The sequence below is a fragment of the Hyperolius riggenbachi genome, chromosome 3 (genome assembly GCF_040937935.1).
Source record: "Hyperolius riggenbachi isolate aHypRig1 chromosome 3, aHypRig1.pri, whole genome shotgun sequence".
Classification (NCBI taxonomy): domain Eukaryota; kingdom Metazoa; phylum Chordata; class Amphibia; order Anura; family Hyperoliidae; genus Hyperolius; species Hyperolius riggenbachi.
The window spans coordinates 342,926,382-342,945,739 of record NC_090648.1 but is presented as its reverse complement, the minus strand read 5'-3'; the positions used below and the strand labels follow the sequence as shown (position 1 = coordinate 342,945,739).

General features: G+C 41.2%; 1 protein-coding gene across 3 annotated transcripts in view; it reads left to right on the top strand.

Moving 5' to 3' along the window:
* Positions 1–19,358, top strand: part of ANO4 (anoctamin 4) — a 273,834-nt gene that overhangs the window by 147,637 nt on the left and 106,839 nt on the right. For all 3 annotated transcript variants that reach the window (XM_068272805.1, XM_068272806.1, XM_068272807.1), the window contains 3 exons: positions 10,436–10,572; positions 13,515–13,679; positions 17,334–17,434. In XM_068272805.1, coding sequence (XP_068128906.1) covers positions 10,436–10,572; positions 13,515–13,679; positions 17,334–17,434 — 403 coding nt within the window. The remainder of the gene's footprint in view (positions 1–10,435; positions 10,573–13,514; positions 13,680–17,333; positions 17,435–19,358) is intronic.

The following is a 19,358-nucleotide window of genomic DNA, read 5'->3' as shown; positions in this document are numbered from 1 at the left end:
AGCTCGGTACCGAGCTCGAATAGCGCCGGGTTGCTCGAATAGCTCGAATAGTGAATGGGCTATTCGAGTGTACTCGGATAGCCCATTCGAATAGCTCCAGCTATTCGGAGCTCGAATACCGAGCTCGAATAGCTGAAAAAGAGCTCGAATATTCGAGCTACTCGAATATTCGAGCTCTGCTGAGCACCACTGTTCTCAACTTTTACATTTGAGCAAAAAAGGTCGAGTCCAAAATTATTCATACTTTTCTCAATACTCAATATAAAAGCTTTTATTGGCTATTACAGCAATCAAACACATCCTATAATTGCAGACCAGCTTTTTGCATGTCTCCACAGGTATTTTTGCCCATTCATCTCTTTAGCAATGAGCTCCAAATCTTTCACGTTGTGGGGTCTTCTTGCCATCACCCTGATCTTTAGCTCCCTCAACAGATTCTCAATTGGATTCAACTCAGGACTCTGGCTGGACCACTCCAACACGTTAATGTTAGTGTCTGCTAACCATTTTTCACCACTTTTGCTGCTTGTTTTGGATCATTGTCTTGCTGAAATTTCCACTGGTGCCCAAGGCCAAATTTATCTGCAGACTGGCTGATGTTGTCATTGAGACTCCTCATGTATTTACTTTTTTCATGTTGCCATTTACTGTGCTTAGGATGAAAAATACCCCTTAAGCATTAGGTTCCCACCACCATGTTTGACAGTGGGAATGGTGTTCTTTGGGTTGAAGGTTTCTCCTTTTTTACACCAAATGAAGGAAACATTATTGTGACCAAACAATTATTATTTTTGTGTAATTGCCTACACTGTGCTACAGCGAGGACTTTTACCTGTGAAGCAACTGCACTAATAACACGTGTAGTCTGAGGCTGAACAGCTCAGGAGTAGAGTGGCTGAATTTTACAGTATGTCTAGGGATCTTGAAGCGTTAAGTGCTCCTTTACCTATGAGGTGATCTGACTGGTATGCTATTTAAGGGAACTTCAAAGGAGGCAATTAAGTACTGTCTCCCCCTGCATACTGAATCATTTATGAATCCACTTTTTCATTTATGCATATGGTGAACATGCCTTATTGTTTAGGAATACTGCATATTGTCAATAGCTGCTTTTGGTGCAAAACTCTATTGTCTGGTGCTAAGGATATTTAGGAGTGTTGTACATTTGTTGGTTAAAAAACAACACCTTCGGAAATCGGAAATAAGTGGAATCGGTAAACAGCATTTTTGGTAATCCTAATTTCGGTGGAATCGGAAATCAGCATTTCTGACCATCCCTACCTCTTAATTTTTTTTTTTATGCTTCATCTGTGGTTTTCTTTACTTAGTCTGCTTTCTTCTGTTTTGATCAAAGAGCAATTGCCTGTATGCTCCGCATTAATGGGAACCCCAGTGCCACCATGTTTGGATTTCTCACTGAGGACCCCATTGGTCCAGATGATTCAACATAATGTAGATCTATGCCATGATTGTTGGAGATTTACACTGAGGGACAAAAATATAAATATTTTTAAAAGCTACCTTTGTTTTCTCAAAAAGGATTTTCTAAATAGTTTTTTTTCTTTTATTGCCACCCCCTCTTGCAAGGCACCCACCCCTATGTCAGAACAATGTAAGCTTAGCCACACACTTGTTGATCCCTTTTTCTGCTGCGGCGCTGCCCACTAGCCAGCTTGGTTGGGTAGGATACTGGATGGAATGTTAGGATTGATACATTATATTTTTGTTATATTTTTCAAGTCACTGTTTCAACATGCTGTACATGCACATTGAAAAATGGCATTAGCAGGTATCACACTTGATTTTAAGAGCCCATTTAAAAAAAAAAAAAAGTAATGGGAGCCCCCTGCTTTGCAATGTCTAGCAATTAACATGCACAGATGAATAAATGTGTATGCTTTCTTTGCATGGTGCTAAACACAGATTTCAATGGCTGTCCCTACAATTCACTAAGTATTTTTGCTTTCAGTTAAATTGACACTGTAGGGGGGTTGTGATGATCTGCTCGGCTGCCTGTGCAGGCAGGCAGTTTTTTGGCCATTGTTTGGGTTTGCATGCTGCAGGACTCTGGAAAGAAGAGCTTCTGTCAGTTTTGCAGCTTGTGCTTGCTGAGGAATTTGCATACGTTGTCATGCAAATTGCCTGGCCACATTCATTGGAGGCGTGTACTATAAGTACTATGTCTTTCCCACAATGCTTGGCTGTTCATAAGGAGTCTTCCTGTAAAACACTCTGGAGAGTGTCAGCCATGCTCTTTGTTTGAAGATCAGCTTAGAGTAATTCCTGGAAACTGTGTTAGGCAGGTTCCCTAGTGCAGTTAGGATTGTTTATCTGTTTTGTTTGTCTGTTGCGATTGTCCTGTCCCAACGGTGGTCGACAGGAAATCGTTCTGATCTCTGTTCTTGGAGTATAGCTGGTGCAGCGGTTGCTACCAGCTATCTCTTCTGTTCTGTCTCCTTGGATCGCGCTAGCCACTTTGCACTAGCGCTGTGGATCCTTCTGTTCTGTCTCCTTGGATCGCGCTAGCCACTTTGCGCTATCGCTGTGGATCCTTCTGTTCTGTCTCCTTGGATCACGCTAGCCACTTTGCGCTAAGCGCTGTGGATCCTTCTGTTCTGTCTCCTTGGATCGCGCTAGCCACTTTGCGCTAGCGTTGTGGATCCTTCTGTTCTGTCTCCTTGGATCGCGCTAGCCACTTTCCGCTAGTGCTTTGGATCCTTCTGTTCTGCTACTCTGTACCTGGATCGCGCTAGCCACTTTCGCTAGTGCTGTGAACCTATCTCTCGCTTGTCCCTGTTTTCGTGTGTCTGTCTTGTCTGCTACGAACGCTTGCTGGAGGCTCGGTGAGGTAACCGTTAAGCAAGCGTTCGCGTCCTCTGTTTCATGTTTGTCTGTCGATGGTTAGTTAGGCGTGCTTGTCTCTATTGTGCTTATCACGTGGAGACCGCGCATAACCGCGTGCACTGTTGCGAATGAGTGCGGTGTTCGCGGTTAGCTACCGTTTGTTATTTTCCGCATCTCCTCATTGTATGATTTGCTGTGCCTTTGCTATCCTCGCATTCTGTTCTGATCTGCCTTGTGTCACTTCTAGCAATCGCCTTTCTTGCGGTTGCGTTCCTGTTTCGTATCTGCTGTTGTGTGTGCGCGGTCGCGGGGTGGCGACTAGATTGGCGCACACACATACAATCTGTCCCTTTGCTCGTTCTCATTCGCAATCGCTTCTCTTGCGATTGCGTTCTGCGCTTCGTACAATTCCTGTCTGGCATTTGTGGAGGTACAGAGGATTGGTTCCTCTGCACTCCCCAGCGCCATCTGCCGACAGGAATTTCCCTCTACGGGTGCGTAGCATCTTTTGCTGGGTGCCTGCAATTATACACTTGTGGAGGATTTCCGCCGTATCAGCGCACGCGTTGTGCGCTGCTCACGGAGAAAGTTCCACAATCGTTACAGGGGTCAGGGGAAAATTAGTTGAAGTTACCCAGGGCTTCTAATGGTCCCCCACAGACATCCCGTGCCCGCGCAGCCACTCCCCGATGCTCTGGCCCCACCTCCGGTTCACTTCTGGAATTTCAGACTTTAAAGTCTGAAAACCACTGCGCCTGCATTGCCGTGTCCTCACTCCCACTGATGGCACCAGGAGCATACTGCGCAGGCCCAGTATGGTCTGTGCCTGCGCCGTGCGCTCCTGGTAACATCAGAGGGAGTGAGGACACGGCAACGCAGGCGCAGTGGTTTTCAGACTTTAAAGTCTGAAATTCCAGAAGTGAACCGGAGGCGGGGCCGGAGCATCGGTGAATGGCTGCGTGGGCACAGGATGTTTGTGTGGGACCATTAGAAGCCCCGGGTAACTTCAACTCATTTTCCCCTGACCCCCCTACAGTATCCCTTTAAAGTGATCCTTAAGTCAACTATAAAAAATGAGATTTACTCACCTGGGGCTTCCCTCAGCCCCCAGCAGCCGATCGGTGCCCTCGCAGCCCCGCTCTGACGCTCCAGGACCCGCCGGCGAACACTTCCGGTTTGGCCATCACTGGCCGAAAGGCATGGGAACGCGAGTGGAATCACTCGCGTTCCCATGCCTGTCGGCCGGTGACGGCCAAACCGGAAGTGTTCGCCGGCGGGTCCTGGAGCGTCAGAGCGGGGCTGCGAGGGCACCGATCGGCTGCTGGGGGCTGAGGGAAGCCCCAGGTGAGTAAATCTCATTTTTTATAGTTGACTTAAGGTTCACTTTAAGTAGAAAACCAGATGATTTTATTTACCTTTTTGTGAAATATCTTTTCACTAAGGCTGTTAACTGCATGGTATACTAAAATTACCTACTAGTGGGGTAAATGACCAGCTTGTGAGGTTAATACTTCAATAAATGTCAATTCACAAAATTAGAGTATGCAGTTAAACAAGTGAGATGTTTGTTATTTTACCTCCAGCCAGGAGCAGTCGGGTGACTAACAACCAGCCATGGGTGGTCACTTTGGAGGAGGAGGGGGGTGGATTTAACTTAGTTTCTCCCTTTTTCTTCCTTTCTTTTCTTCTTTTTTTTTTTAATATATTTTATTGAGTCATTATAGTATAAACTGTACAATCCCTTTATTCAGCACTCAAGTTGCAAGTTGTATGTACACAGCATAATATTATACATGGACATTTGGAAATCCCTGCAGAGTGATGTTTTTAATGACATGACTCATTTTATATTGACTTATATGTAACAGTGAAATTAGAACATAAGGCATAAAATGGGAAAGGGAAGAGAATGTAGGGTTGAACAAAGGGGAGTGGGAGGGATGGTATAAGGGCCTTTTTCCACTGCAAAGCTGAATTGAAAAACCGCAAATCGCTAGTGGTTTTAAAATTGCTAGGGTTGCTACTTTATCATAGAAATCAAGAGAAGTATTTTCCACTATAGTGATTCGATTTGTAAATCACAATTGCTTTCTGGGATAATGTAAAAATCACAATCGCATAACAAAATGAATGAAAAATTGCAATCGCTGGCAATTGTGATTGCGATTGCTAGTGGAAAAGGGCCCTTTGGAAGGTATCCTGGACATCGGATTCCCTGTTCTCCTTTTTCTTTCTCTTTCCCATAATTCTCTTAAAGGACTTACGATGCGAATCCTGCAAAAAAAGTTATGTACCTCTTTCAAGGTGCATTCCTCCTGGGAGACCATCCGTGCCCTCCCTTCCGAGCAGACCCCGACCCTCCCCAGGGTCGCATTTTCTGATGTACACCAGGATCTCCGCTTTAAATGTACTCCTGCGCAGTCCATATAGCCGCTGGTGCGGCTGCGCAGGTCTTGAGCTCTGAGCCTGGAGACAGGCAATAAAGCCCAGCAAAGTGAAAGGGAGGGCACGGATGGTCTCCCATGAAGAATGCACTTTGAACATAACTTTTATTTTTAGTTTTTGCAGGATTCGCATCCTAAGTCCTTTAAAGCAGATCCGAGATGAAAAACTAACTATAACCAGTAACTTTTCTATATATCTTATCTAAAGTTTAGATTAGATTTACACAGCAAATCTAGCTGCCAACAGCTTCAATAGAATATGATTATTTCTTCCTGTGATACAATGACAGCAGCCATGTTGTTTGTAAACATTACACACAGGCAAGCTTATCTGCATCTTCAACACTCAGCCTGTGAAAAAAACCTAATCCTCCATCCTCCTCCCTTCTACATCTGAAATCTCTGGCTAGTAATACCTCCCCCTCCTGCCCAGACTAAGCTCCCATGAGCCCTTGCTACTGTCTGAAAATGCCAAGGCACTCTGAAAAGCTGTGGGCGAGGCTTGTTTAGTTTATAGGGAATTAGAGTATTAAAACAAAAACAAAAAAGTATTTAGCTTGAGGAATGCCCTATTAACAATAGGAATGGAACACAGTTATGCAATGAGTAAAAGTTTATCTCGGATCCACTTTAAGGTATAGATTAAATAGACCTAAATGTTCTACAGCAATGACTTGTTTAGGGCTCTTTCACATTAGGGCAGATTTTCTGCGTTTCAACGCAAAGGATAAAGTTTGCGTTACCCAAGGTGAAATGAAAGTCCATAGACTTTCATTTTAGCTTTCACATATAACGCAGCCTTTTTGTGCGTTGCGTTCCACTGCACCCAGGCGCAGTTTTTTGGCCAACGCTAGCTTTATGCGTTACAATGTTAGTCAATGTAAAACGCACACTATGCGCGTTTTTAATCCGTTAACGCAGATAATCAGTCCCAGAATGCAACAGAGGAACAATGTAGAAAGTTGACAACTAAAAGAAAAAAAAATTACCTGCGTTTTTCTATGTGCAGTAACGCATTGAAAACGGATTAAAAACGCACACTCACTGCAGTGCAACGCATATCAAAACGCAGTAAAAGGCATACAACAAAACGTATGCTTTGAGCGTTCTCCAACGCAAGCTCTGATGTGAAAGAGCCCTTAGTGATATATTTGGCAATGAATTTATCTATAACATAGTGCTATCAATGATCTTTCTGCTCCCCATATACTGTATATCTATTGGACTAGGATTGTTGATGAGGGAAGTAGAGGGTCATTAAGAGGACCAGATGTATATAGAAAAGTAGCATATTTATGGTAAAAATTAACATGAGATATTATTTCTAATCAATTAGAATGTTGTTATAGGCTAAATTGCTAATTATGATAATTAATGAATTATAATCATATGTCTTGTTTATGTAGTTATCTTCTTTTGAAAAATAAAGAGTCAAACAAAAAACACAAAAACTAGCAAATAGGTATTATAGAAGGTTATGGAAGGGAGGAAAAGGTGAAAACGAATTAAGCTAATCAGGAAAATAAGAAAGATAATAATAAAAACATATTTCCCTAATCCCGCAGCATTATTAAGTAGTAATTTAAAATGGTTAATAAGATTCTAATGGCTTTGTGCTCAAACAAATTTAATGTTAATTTTATGCACCTTGGATTTGCACTTTATTTGCCAGTGCAATAAAAAAAAAGATGTCTGTATCAGAACTTTCATCCATTTTCCCTCACTGCCGTTATCCATCAAATACCAAATGAAATACAGCACAATTCCTTGAAATACTGACTGAAATACTACATGAAGTTAGTGAATTGTCATGCAGATTTTGGGTAAATTACCAAACTATTTGGGCTGATTGACACTACAAGAGCTTTTTAAACAGTAGTGATTTTAAAAGCTCTTGCTAATGCAATGCTATGGTTTTTTTTTTACAAAATCACATCGCTTAAGTGTGAACACTCACATAGGATAACATTAGCAAGAGCTTTTCAAATCACAATTCACTTAGAAAAGCTCTTGTAGTGTAAACAAGCTCTTACTGCAGGTTTGAAAATCTAGTGAATTCAGCAAAAAAAGTCTAAAACACTGAATGCGGTATTTTACCAACCTTTATTTTTTACCGAACATGTCTTATGCCTGTTACACACCATGCAATTTCCCATCAGATAGATGGGTCGATAGATCATTTCCGACAGATCCGATCGGATTTCCGTTCGGATCATTTTTCTGATCGATTTTCTGATCAGTTCTTTGCAAATTAATCAGAAAAACAATCGGAAATCAGATCGGACCTGTCAAAAATTATCTATACGACCCATCTATCTGACAGGAAATTGCATTGTGTATACCAGGCTTTAGTAAATTGAAGCCTATGTGGAAGAAACTGTCACCGTGCTGCCCATTGGTCATTCAAAATTTCTACCACATTTTATTTTCCTTCTTTACCATGATACCCTCTGTACCACACACTGTGATACCCTCTGTACCACACACCCCCAGAGCTACAAATGGCTAATTGTATGCATGAGACAGCGCAAAGGATATTGGTGTGGGATTTTTCTGAGGATATTGATGTGGGAGGTAAGTATTTCTAATTAAGCAAGAATATTAACCACTTCAGCCTTCAGTCATTTTCACTTTATGCATCCGAGCAATTTTCACCTCCCTTTCATTAGCCTGTAACTTTATCACTACTTAGCACAATGAACTGATCTATACCTTGTTTTTTCCGCAACCAATTAGGCTTTCTTTGGGGGGTACATTTTGCTAAGAGCCACTTTACTGTAAATGCATTTTAACAGGAAGAATAAGGAAAAAATGGAAAAAATTCATTATTTCTTAGTTTTCAGCCATTATAGTTTTAAAATAATACATGCCTCCATAATTAAAACTCATGTATTGTATTTGCCCATATGTCCCGGTTATTACACCATTAAAATTATGTCCCTATCACAATGTATGGCGACAATATTTTATTTGGAAATAAAGGTGCATTTTTTCCGTTTTGCATTTATTACTATTTACAAGTTTAAAATAAAAAAAAATTAGAAATATTTCATCTTTACATTGATATTTAAAAAGTTTAGACCCTTAGGTAAATATTTACATGTTTTTTTTATTGTAATGTTTTTTGTTTTGTTTTTTTGTATTAAACATTTTATTTGGGTATTTTTGGGAGGGTGGGATGTAAACCATAGTTTTATAATGTAAATGTGTCTTGAGTTTTATTTTTTTCACTTGTAGTTGTAGTTTTACTTTTTGGCCACAAGATGGCGGCCATGAGTTTGTTTACACAACGCTTAGAGCGGCGTATGGGGGACGTTACAGCCAAAAAAAAGCACAACTTCCGAGAGAAGCTGTCGCTTTTTCAGCGGGGGAGAGAAATCAGTGATCGGGTACCATAGCCCGATTCACTGATTGCCAGGCTAACGAACCGCGGCCGGGAGCACGCGTGCACGCGCGCGATCGGCCGCGGGAGCGCGCAGACGCGCACATGGCCTCCTGGGCGTAACTACTACGTCCAGGAGGCCAAAGTAGTTAAAGGACTTTTTCAGATGTTGTGTTTTTATTTCCTTTTTAAAGAGGAACTCCAGTGAAAATAGTGTAATAAAAAAAAGTGCTTCATTTTTACAATAATTATGTATAAATGATTTAGTCAGTGTTTGCTCATTGTAAAATCTTTCCTCTCCCCGATTTACATTATGACATTTATTACATGGTGACATTTTTACTGTGTGTGATTCCAAGAAGAAAGCAAAGAGCGTGCACCTTCCGTCTAAATAGTGCTGTTTAATGGCAGTGAAGACAATCTATAAATTCGTGCAGGCATTTCATATCGATACAGTATGGCATAAAGTATGCTTGTCAGACATCTCTTACGTGACCGGCAAAGAAACCTTCGGTGGCTGGTGCTGGAGGTGGGTGCCCGGCTAAGAGTGGGGAGGCTCCCCACTCTTAGCCGGGCACCCACCTCCAGCACCAGCCACCGAAGGTTTCTTTGCCGGTCACGTAAGAGATGTCTGACAAGCATACTTTATGCCATACTGTATCGATATGAAATGCCTGCACGAATTTATAGATTGTCTTCACTGCCATTAAACAGCACTATTTAGACGGAAGGTGCACGCTCTTTGCTTTCTTCTTGGAATCAGATATTGATGTGAGTTTCTTCTTTGATGAGCTGTGCACACGTCTGGGTGGCAGAATTTGGCAATCTAACAGCAAGCATATAACTGAGGACGCTGGAAAGATTGTTTTGCTATGTGATTACACTTTGTTGCTCTTTGAGGTTTCCAATTGATGGGATGTGCCATACACACACCTTTTTCTCCTTCTTGAAGTGGACATTTTTACTGTGGGCAGGTTATGTAGCTGCTGCTAGCTGTTTTGGACGTTGGAGACAGCTGTAAACAGCTATTTCCTGTCTGTGAACCTTGTTACATTGTGGCAAACTGTCAAAAGTACCGCGGTCCTCAGAGCTTCTTGTGGGAGGGGTTTCACCACAATATCAGTCATACAGCGCCTCCTGATGGTCTGTTTATGAAAAGCAATAGATTTCTCATGTAAAAGTGAGTATCAGCTACTGATTGGGATAAAGTTATATTCTTGGCTGGAGTTTCTCTTTAACTCATTGTAGAAATGGGTAAGGGGTACATTAGTACCCCATACCCATTTCACCTGGAGGTGCAGGCATCATGAACTTCATCACCATGAACCCCCCTGTGTCTACACCCACAGGTGAGGGGGTGGTAGTTACCCTCACTTTCTCCTAGACACTATCCATCTTCCTCCACCAATAGCACTAACCTCAGCCTTTCACCAACTTTAACCTTTTGCCTAAAAAATCCTCACACTGACCTTTGATTTTTTTCTGGGCACCTATTTATAAATGCACTTCTATAAATACAATGTTCACACCTCTTGTCATGCCATTGTTATTGTGAATTGTAAATATATTTCAAGAATGTTACGTGACAACGGCAAAGAACGTCGCTTCCTACGGTATCTTGTTATGGGGATTTAATTTATTGTGTAGCAGATATCTTTTTACTTTGCAAAGAAATCAAGCTATTGATACTATTCATGTATAATTAACGGTATTTTGATTAAAGTAGCAGATTTCTAGCGAATCAATTGTGTTTGTTTCATTTCAGGAGTTAAAGACATAAATATATTCTTTGACGACATGGAAACAGCAAACAGTCCCTGTAAGGACGATGATTCTTTGCTGCACGCTGGTAATTTGACAAGCATGTCTGATGAAGTCAGCAGATTAGATGCAGAGGGAGAGGTAAGGAGAAACTCAATTTACAGTCTTTATACACTTAGCTATGAACCTCCACCATTACTTTGAAGTTACTTCCACACAGCTGTGAAGGCTGGAAAATGCTGATGGTATGATAGTAGTCAGCATACATGATGCAAATACAGTATATTGGCTATCAGTGTCAGCTTCACTACACCAGTAACATATTGACAGACACCAGTATACAAAAAATGCAACTCTGTATTTACAGACTTCCTAAGCTTTATATTGGCTACACATATATATTTTAATACTGCAGTTTAATGCAAACAATAGGATTGGCTTACTGCAGTGTAGTAGATATAATACAGCTCCTAAGAAAATAGTAGTACCTACTTTTCAGTCACCTGTTCTGGCTTTTGTATTGCTATAGAATTGATTACTGGTACAGTCAAATGTTTTTCTACCCTATCCCCCTTCAACAATCAAATGAACATTTGTAGTACCAATACTATAAGGTAGTTGCATATAACTTGTGCCTTAGTACAAAATGCCTACAAATTAATTTGGGTTGCAGTTTTCTGATAGAGGCAACTGAATTGTTTATGTATTAATTTTAACTACATGGATATGCTGAACGTTGTTAGTGCGGTAGTGTGTAGGAGTGGAAATGTGGGGGGCGGGGGAGGGGGATGTATGAAGCAGTGCAGTGGCTGTTTAGCACCCTTAAAGGACAACTGAAGTGAGAGGCATGTGGAGGCTGCCATATTTATTTCCTTTTAAACAATACCAGTTGCCGGGCAGCCCTGCTGATCTATTTGCAGTAGTTTCAGAATCACACCAGAAACAAGCATGATGCTAATCTCATTAAATCTGAAAATAATGTCAGAAACACCTGATCTGCTGCATGCAGGGGCGGATTGGTACTCTTTACCGCCCTAGGCCACTGTCACCGGCCGCCCCCCTGCAGTATAGGTAGCGACAAGACCCCTCCCAGTTTCCCTCTAGTATAGGTAGCCTGATGAAGCCTACCCCTTAAGTATAGGTAGCTAGATGACTCCCTTAATCCTTCCCTTTCCCGCTTCCACCTTTCAGTATAGGTAGCCAGCTCGCCTCCACACCGCAGTAGCCATTAGTGTCACCTCTTCACTCTTCGCTAGCGCAAAAGCTTCCTTTTCCCCTCCATCTCCATCAGCTGCTGCTGTACATCTGTCCCTCCAACCAGCATCTCTCACTTGTGACTTGCCAGCATGTTACCAGCGAGTCAGATGGGAAGAGGAAGCCTCAACATTGGAGATGTGCGAAGATGTGAGCAACTGGCGGTTGCTATTCCACATCCTTCGCTTGTAACTCTGCAATACTGCCCAAGTCCGTAGCCGCCGGCCACAACACCAACGTGCAGAGAAAGCAGGGCGGCCGCTGCACAGGCAGCTGGCAGCAGAGTACCGTGGTCAAGCACTTGCCTGATCTCCCTGCACTGCAGCATTTGCAAGCTGGCAAATGCTGCACCAGTTTAGCCTGCTGCTTTGGTGCCCTTGCTCCTGTGGTGCCCTAGGCCATGGCCTAGGTGGCCTTGGCCTAAATCTGGCCCTGCCTGCATGCTTGTTCAGAGTCTATGACTAAAAGTATTAGAGGCAGAGAATCAGCAGGATAGCCAAGTAAATGGTATTGGAAATGTAGCACTGTAGGAAATGTTTCGGCAATATAATAATAATAATAATAATAATAATAATGCACAAAGATGCAAGAGGAGAAACTTTTACATCAATGCTACATAAGGATACTGATCAGTTCTATCTAAATTCTAGAGAACTGGCTCTCAGCTGTGCCCATTAGTTTTATATATCGCTCTGAGCTTCTGTGAACTTTTCTGGGGCAGCACAAAGCAATGTTATTTTAAGAAATCCATCAGCTGCAACTTTTAATGGTTGTGAAACAGTGAACTGTTGTAGGTAGGGAGAGTTTCGGGAATGTGAACTTCAAAGAGCTTTATAGATCTAGTATGGATTAAACGGTGATGGAATATAGAACACAAAGGTTCCATTCTATTGTATGATGTGCCTCTGTATCTTTGTAGATATATTTAAAGCCCATTTTAACCCTCCTGACTTTTTCATTGTTGGTAAAAATGTAAAGGGGACTATGCTGATTCTTGCCAAAATGTGATATTAGATCTAGCTATCCCAGTGAAACTCCCTTTGGAAAAGTCAATCTCATAACCCAGATATCTGTACACAAAGAGCCACCATCAGAGTGTGAGTGTCTTCCTCCGCATACAGCCATCACCCACCCCCTCCCTCTGCTCCCACTAAGGACGGGTTTCCACTGCTGCGAATCCAGGCCGATTCCCGCCCACGAATTCGGATGGATTTCAGCAGCCTATAGAAGTCTATGAGAGCCATCCGAAGTCGTGGCCGAGGAAAAATCTGAGGCCCTGCAGCATAATTTCGTCCGTAGCTGTCCGAATCCCATAGCCATGCACAGCACGGCTAGAGGCATTCGGCTGCGAGAGGCAACAGCTGTGCCGGCATCGCGTCTCGCAAGACGCATGCCGCCGCACAAATGGAAACCTAGCCTAAGGAGGAGGAGGGCCAGAAGACTGGGTCATCTCTGTTTTCTCTGGAAAATACTGGCTGGTGTCCTATTGCAATTCCTCCCTGTCTACCTCCTGTGAATTATGATGAGATATGGGGAGGAGTTTAGACAGCCTACAGATTGTTGTATAGTCTATCCAAGCAGTGTTTGCCATTGGCACAGGAATTCACTATTGCAAAACCAGCCAGTCAGGTTGCTATAGGACTATTTTTTTTCAGCAACTTCTGCAGATAATACACAACTTTACACATATATGGATAAAATATTTTTTTTTCAGTTTGCCCAAATGTTGCCCTTAATTTGTAACTTACACTAGGAAACCCAATGCAGCTATGTTACTGGAAACACCTTGATATGCTTCCACAACACTCTTCACAATTTGTCTCTTTCAGATTCCAAGTGCGCCAGAGAAAAGAAAAACAAATGGCTTATTTTTTAATGATGGGAAGTGCCGCATTGACTACATACTGGTATACAGGAAATCAAGCCCCCAATCAGAGAAAAGAGAAGTCTTTGAACGGAACATAAGAGCAGAAGGATTGCAGATCGAGAAAGAGGTAAATTCATTTTACATTACAGATAAACCAGAATTTTATTCAATCGATGTAAATTAACTTAGCATCAGTTTTAAGATATATTTTCTTATTTTATAAGAAGTATATTCTGAATAATGTTTTAATATGTATTAGACTTTTATTAATTAGAGTCTGTTCAGAAACTTTTATTTACACTCACCTAAAGGATTATTAGGAACACCTGTTCAATTTCTCATTAATGCAATTATCTAATCAAACAATCACATGGCAATTGCTTCAATGCATTTAGGGGTGTGGTCCTGGTCAAGACAATCTCCTGACCTCCAAACTGAATGTCAGAATGGGAAAGAAAGGTGATTTAAGCAATTTTGAGCGTGGCATGGTTGTTGGTGCCAGACGGGCCGATGTGATTATTTCACAATCTGCTCAGTTACTGGGATTTTCACACACAACCATTTTTAGGGTTTACAACGAATGGTGTGAAAAGGGAAAACATCCAGTATGCAGCAGTCCTGTGGGCGAAAATGCCTTGTTGATGCTAGAGGTCAGAGGAGAATGGGCCAACTGATTCAAGCTGATAGAAGAGCAACGTTGACTGAAATAACCACTCGTTACAACCGAGGTATGGAGCAAAGCATTTGTGAAGCCACAAGAGCAGAAGACCTCACCGGGTATCACTCATTTCCACTACAAATAGTGAAAAGGGGCTACAATTTGCACGAGCTCACCAAAATAGGACAGTTGAAGTTGAAGTTGGAAAATTGTTGCCTGGTCTGAGTCTCGACGAGTCAGAATTTTATTTCTGTGTCTTACCCTCTTGCTTGAGGGTGTCAATGATGGCCTTCTGGACAACAGTCAGGTCGGCAGTCTTACCCATTCCAAAAACATACGGATAAGTTAATTGGCTCCCCCTAAAATTGGCCCTAGACTACAGTACTTACACTACATAATATAGACATATGGCAATTGTAGGGATTAGATTGTGAGCTCCTTTGAGGGACAGTTAGTGACAAGACAATATATATATATATATATATATATATATATATATATATATACACTGTACAGCGCTGCGTAATATGTCGGCGCTATATAAATACTAAATAATAATATAAATAATGATTGTGGTTTTGAGTAATGAACCAGGCTGGGAGTTTTTAAAAGCCTCAGGAATCTTTTGCAGGTGTTTAGAGTTAATTAGTTGATTCAGATGATTAGGTTAATAGCTCGTTTAGAGAACCTTTTCATGATATGCTAATTTAATTTTTTGAGATAGGAAATTTGAGTTTTCATGAGCTGTATGCCAAAATCATCAATATTAAAACAATAAAAGGCTTGAACTACTTCAGTTGTGTGTAATGAATCTAAAATATATGAAAGTCTAATGTTTATCAGTACATTACAGAAAATAATGAACGTTATCACAATATGCTAATTTTTTAAGAAGGACTTGTGTGTGTGTGTGTGTGTATATATATATATATATATATATATATATATATATATATATATATATATATATATATATATATATAATTTTTTTTTTTTTTTAAACATAAGATTGCAAATAAAAACATGTTCATCGCAGATTCATATTTGTGGCAAATTTATAACTTAAGTGTCATTCTTATGTAAAAGGTATGTGGTGTCTGTGTCACACACCTGCAACAGCAAGAAGCTGAGTCAGCGTTGGGTGTGAACACTTGATCAGCTAGTTCATTTGGCAGAAGTGTTTCAGAAAAAAAGCACAATTAACAATTAATCCTCTTAATTGCAAGTTTGCAATGGCCCCCCATATTGTTTTAACTTTTGTTTTCTTCAACACTAAGGGCCTTTCCGCACTAAAAAATGTGATTGCAATCATGGTGCGCTGCGATTAAGATTTTCACTTGGTCCCGTGTGCGTGTTCACCGTGCTTTACAAGTGTGATCAGTGGGCACAATTACGTTTCACAACATGAAAAAAAACTGCAGCAACTTTTTTCAAATGGGAAATCACATTGCAGATCGCATGGCACTGTGTTTGCTATGCGATTTGCATGTGATTCCACTGATGTGACATGACTGCAAACTCAGGAAAACTGCAGCAGTGATTGCATTCTGATTAAAATGCCAATGCATCACAACACACCACTGAAGAAGGCGTCATGATTTCCATTTGTTCACCAGTGTCCTTGCAATTGGCAAAACGCATGCGCTTTGAAAATTAAAGTGAAGCGCATGGAGTGTGGATGGGCACTACGACCAAGCATTTGTGTTGACACTGATGATATACACAAATGAATAAAAAGTACCTCCATGAATTTCACAAGACCTTGAGGAACATAAAATAACCCCTGATCTCACCTGCAATGTTGTATAGAAAGACGCAGTGAATGCTATTGAAGCTAGCTGTGTGGAGCAAGTCAGAGCTGGAACTCGCTACTGTTTCCATGCAAGTGTCTGGTTTTACTTTTCGGTGACAATTATGAAAAATAAAAAAGAGAGAATTGCAATGATTTTATGTGGCCTAATGTAGTTTTTATAGAGCCAGTAGTTTTTTGTATTCTTTTATTTTAGTGCAGGGCAAAGCTGTTGGCATTCAGCAACACAGGTTAGTGATTAGCAGTAAGGCATTATCTTTTTTAAGCAGTTTTTAAACCCTGGCAGGGCAACTACAAGACAATTGATTGTGTATCAGCAGTTCCTCCTGGTTTCCATGGTGAAGACAAAGAGAGAGAGAAAAAGAGTAGAGTAAACTTGTCACACTGCGTTATTGCTATATAAATAAGGCACTTCACTAATGGCACAAGATTTGGAAAATATTTCCAATACAAATAAGTATTAGAACTAGTTAAGGATGATCAGAAATGCCGATTTCCAATTCCAACGGAATTTCTTCTTTCTAAAAATTGGCTTTCCGATTTTGCAGAAATCCAATTTTCCAATTTCCATTAGGCTTCATGTGACATGCTGTCAGTAGGTGCCAGCGTGTTGCCATAGAGACCCGACACTGGAAGCAGCGATTAGGTGAATTCACTCTCGCTTAAGCCCGCTTGCAACTCTGCAGGGAGGGAGGGAAGCAACAAAAAGGAGAGGAATGTGGCCTGTGGTCCGTATTTCCCAGATCTGGTCTAAAATTACCATGGTAATCCAATTTTTGCTAAAAAAAATCTGCATTCTCTGATTGGTCTAATGCTTCAAAGTTCTGTGATTGGCCTAAAATTTTTCATTTGCGGTAATGTGGTATTTCTGCGGGATTTCGATTTCAGCATACTGATTTCCAACACAGGAAGCCCATTTCCGAACAGAAACTCAGAAATCGGCATTCTGCTGAAATTTTCACCCTACCCTAGAACTAGTAAGAGAGCAGCACTCATGCAAAAGTGGGGCTGTTGCTCAGAGCAACCAGTAAGAATCCGTAATCTGAGAACTGCTTAACTTTTGCACCTTATATGTATGTCACACATTGTCTATATGTTTTTCATTTTATTATAGAAACCCAATAACATTTTTGATTTAAGTATGGGTTTAGGGTTACATAATAATCCAGTGTATGGCTATCTTTATATAAAAGCAGAGTATGATTGTCAGAATGTGATAAAAAAAAAGCACCCAGCCTGTTCAAACTTTGCTTTAAGGTGCATTGCTCCTGGGCTCCATGCGCTAACTAGTGCTTTCCGTTGTCTCTTTATAGACCTCTATTACCAACGCTGACATCATGTTTGTAAAAGTTCACGCTCCCTGGGAAGTTCTGGGAAGACATGCTGAGCTCATGAATGTCAGGATGCCTTTCAGGTAGGTACACACAAACATTTTTTATATTTGATGACAAATAAGTCCTAGACTTACCTGACTGACACAAGTACAAGTATCAACATTTATTTTGAAAAACGACATAATATACTGTATAAGTATGAGTCAAATGTTTTGTATGTGCTAGGTAAAGTAATATGAGTATGAGTCAATTTTTTTTACATGCTAGGTAAAATTCTATTTTGTAGCCTGATGGTTTATGGTTAATAATAATACCAAATGCTATATGCTTACTTTAAAAATATAACCTTCCTTCACTTCACCTTTCAGAATCCATAAGATAACTTTTTCTCTTTTCTCTTTGAAGAGCAGCATGTTGGAAGTATAGTGTTTTCTATTAGGAGGCTACAAAACCCAGGAAAAAGCACAGTGAAACACCCCATATGCGCAACATGCAATACTAAGTGGCTAATAATGGCAATACTACTGTATATACACAACTTACAGAATCAAGAACACAGGATCAAATCTAAATCAAGGGCAAGTCAGAACACAATCCAGTATCAGGAACTATGAGAACAACCCTGTAAAAAATCAGAATCCAAAGACTAGTAATAAACATGCAAGAGGTCAAACCAGGGATATGAGGAGCAGGTAGCGACCAGGAGTTCGAGCAGCAAGCAGAGGCCTAGTATTACTGAAGCTGTGCTGTAAGGGTGGGGTCTTTAAATAGATGGTTCTGAGCTGCTGCATGATAACTGTTGCACAGTATTGCTCAGGACATCTGGTGGTGGGCAGTGAAAGAACAAGGCTGTCTGAACTGAAGCCTAAATACCACCCACAGGTAGAACAGGGAGTTGCAGAGTTCCTTAACAGCCTCTGGAGGGCCACCTGCTGGTGAATAGAAGTCCAAAAGTAGTTCAAACAAGTGAGATGCCACCAGAAGGTAAGACAGGAAGTTGTAGCACTCCTAATGCCTGGTACACACAAAACAATTTCCCGTCAGATCGACGGGTGGAATCAGTAGTTTGCCAAATGTCTAATCGATTTTGTGCACCACTGATCTGAAAATCGATCTGGTTATCAATCACGAGCAGATTGGACATGTTGGAAATTATCAATTTGACCCATCGATCTGACAGGAAATTGCATAGCGTGTACCTACATTTTAGCCAACAACTTTGTCACACGTAAAATTACCAACTTTGGGAACAAAGTGTAACAAAGTGTAGAAAAGAATCAAACCAAAGCAAAGGAGTGCCAACGAAATGTAACGAAGTTGAAAATATGGTGCAAGAATACTGTAAAAGTATCACACAGAAGCCTCATTATCTTGCCTCAGTGGGTTTCCTCAAGTCTTTTGTGCTGACTTTAAAGTGAAAAATGTTTCACTAAGGTTACTTTCACACTTCGTAGTGTTGTGGTACTCTCCCCAGCCGCAGCTTCTTGCAAGGGCAATGTAAGTCTATGGAGACTTACACACTATGGCAACACGATGTGGTGTGACAGAAGTAGCGAAATCTCCGCAAGCTTGCCGCAAGTCTGCAGTGCGTTGCCGCATGATCCGTGCCTACTACATGGATTATGCAGAAATGCAAGTCTATGGTGATGCTGTAAGTATGCATGAGCTATCACGGTAGCGACATGGCACACGTGCGCAGAGCGACGGTAATCCAGTGATGTACTTCCTGTCCAGCAGGGTGTATATCAGTGAACGGGGTGTGTGTTGAAGGTGTGGCTTATGAATACTTTGTGAAAGAGTCATAATTTATGGTTCCTCTTGTCTTCTTCTATGCTTCTTTCAAGACCAGTAAGAATCATGCTAGCTTGAGAAGCTGCAAGTTAGCATTCCATGCTGGTGTTAAGCCTGTATTGATAAATGAAATCAAGATCATTATCCTACTTGGATTGACCTCCTTTGCCCAAACTCTGTCCCATATTAAGTGCTGCATGCATGGTTTCAGGC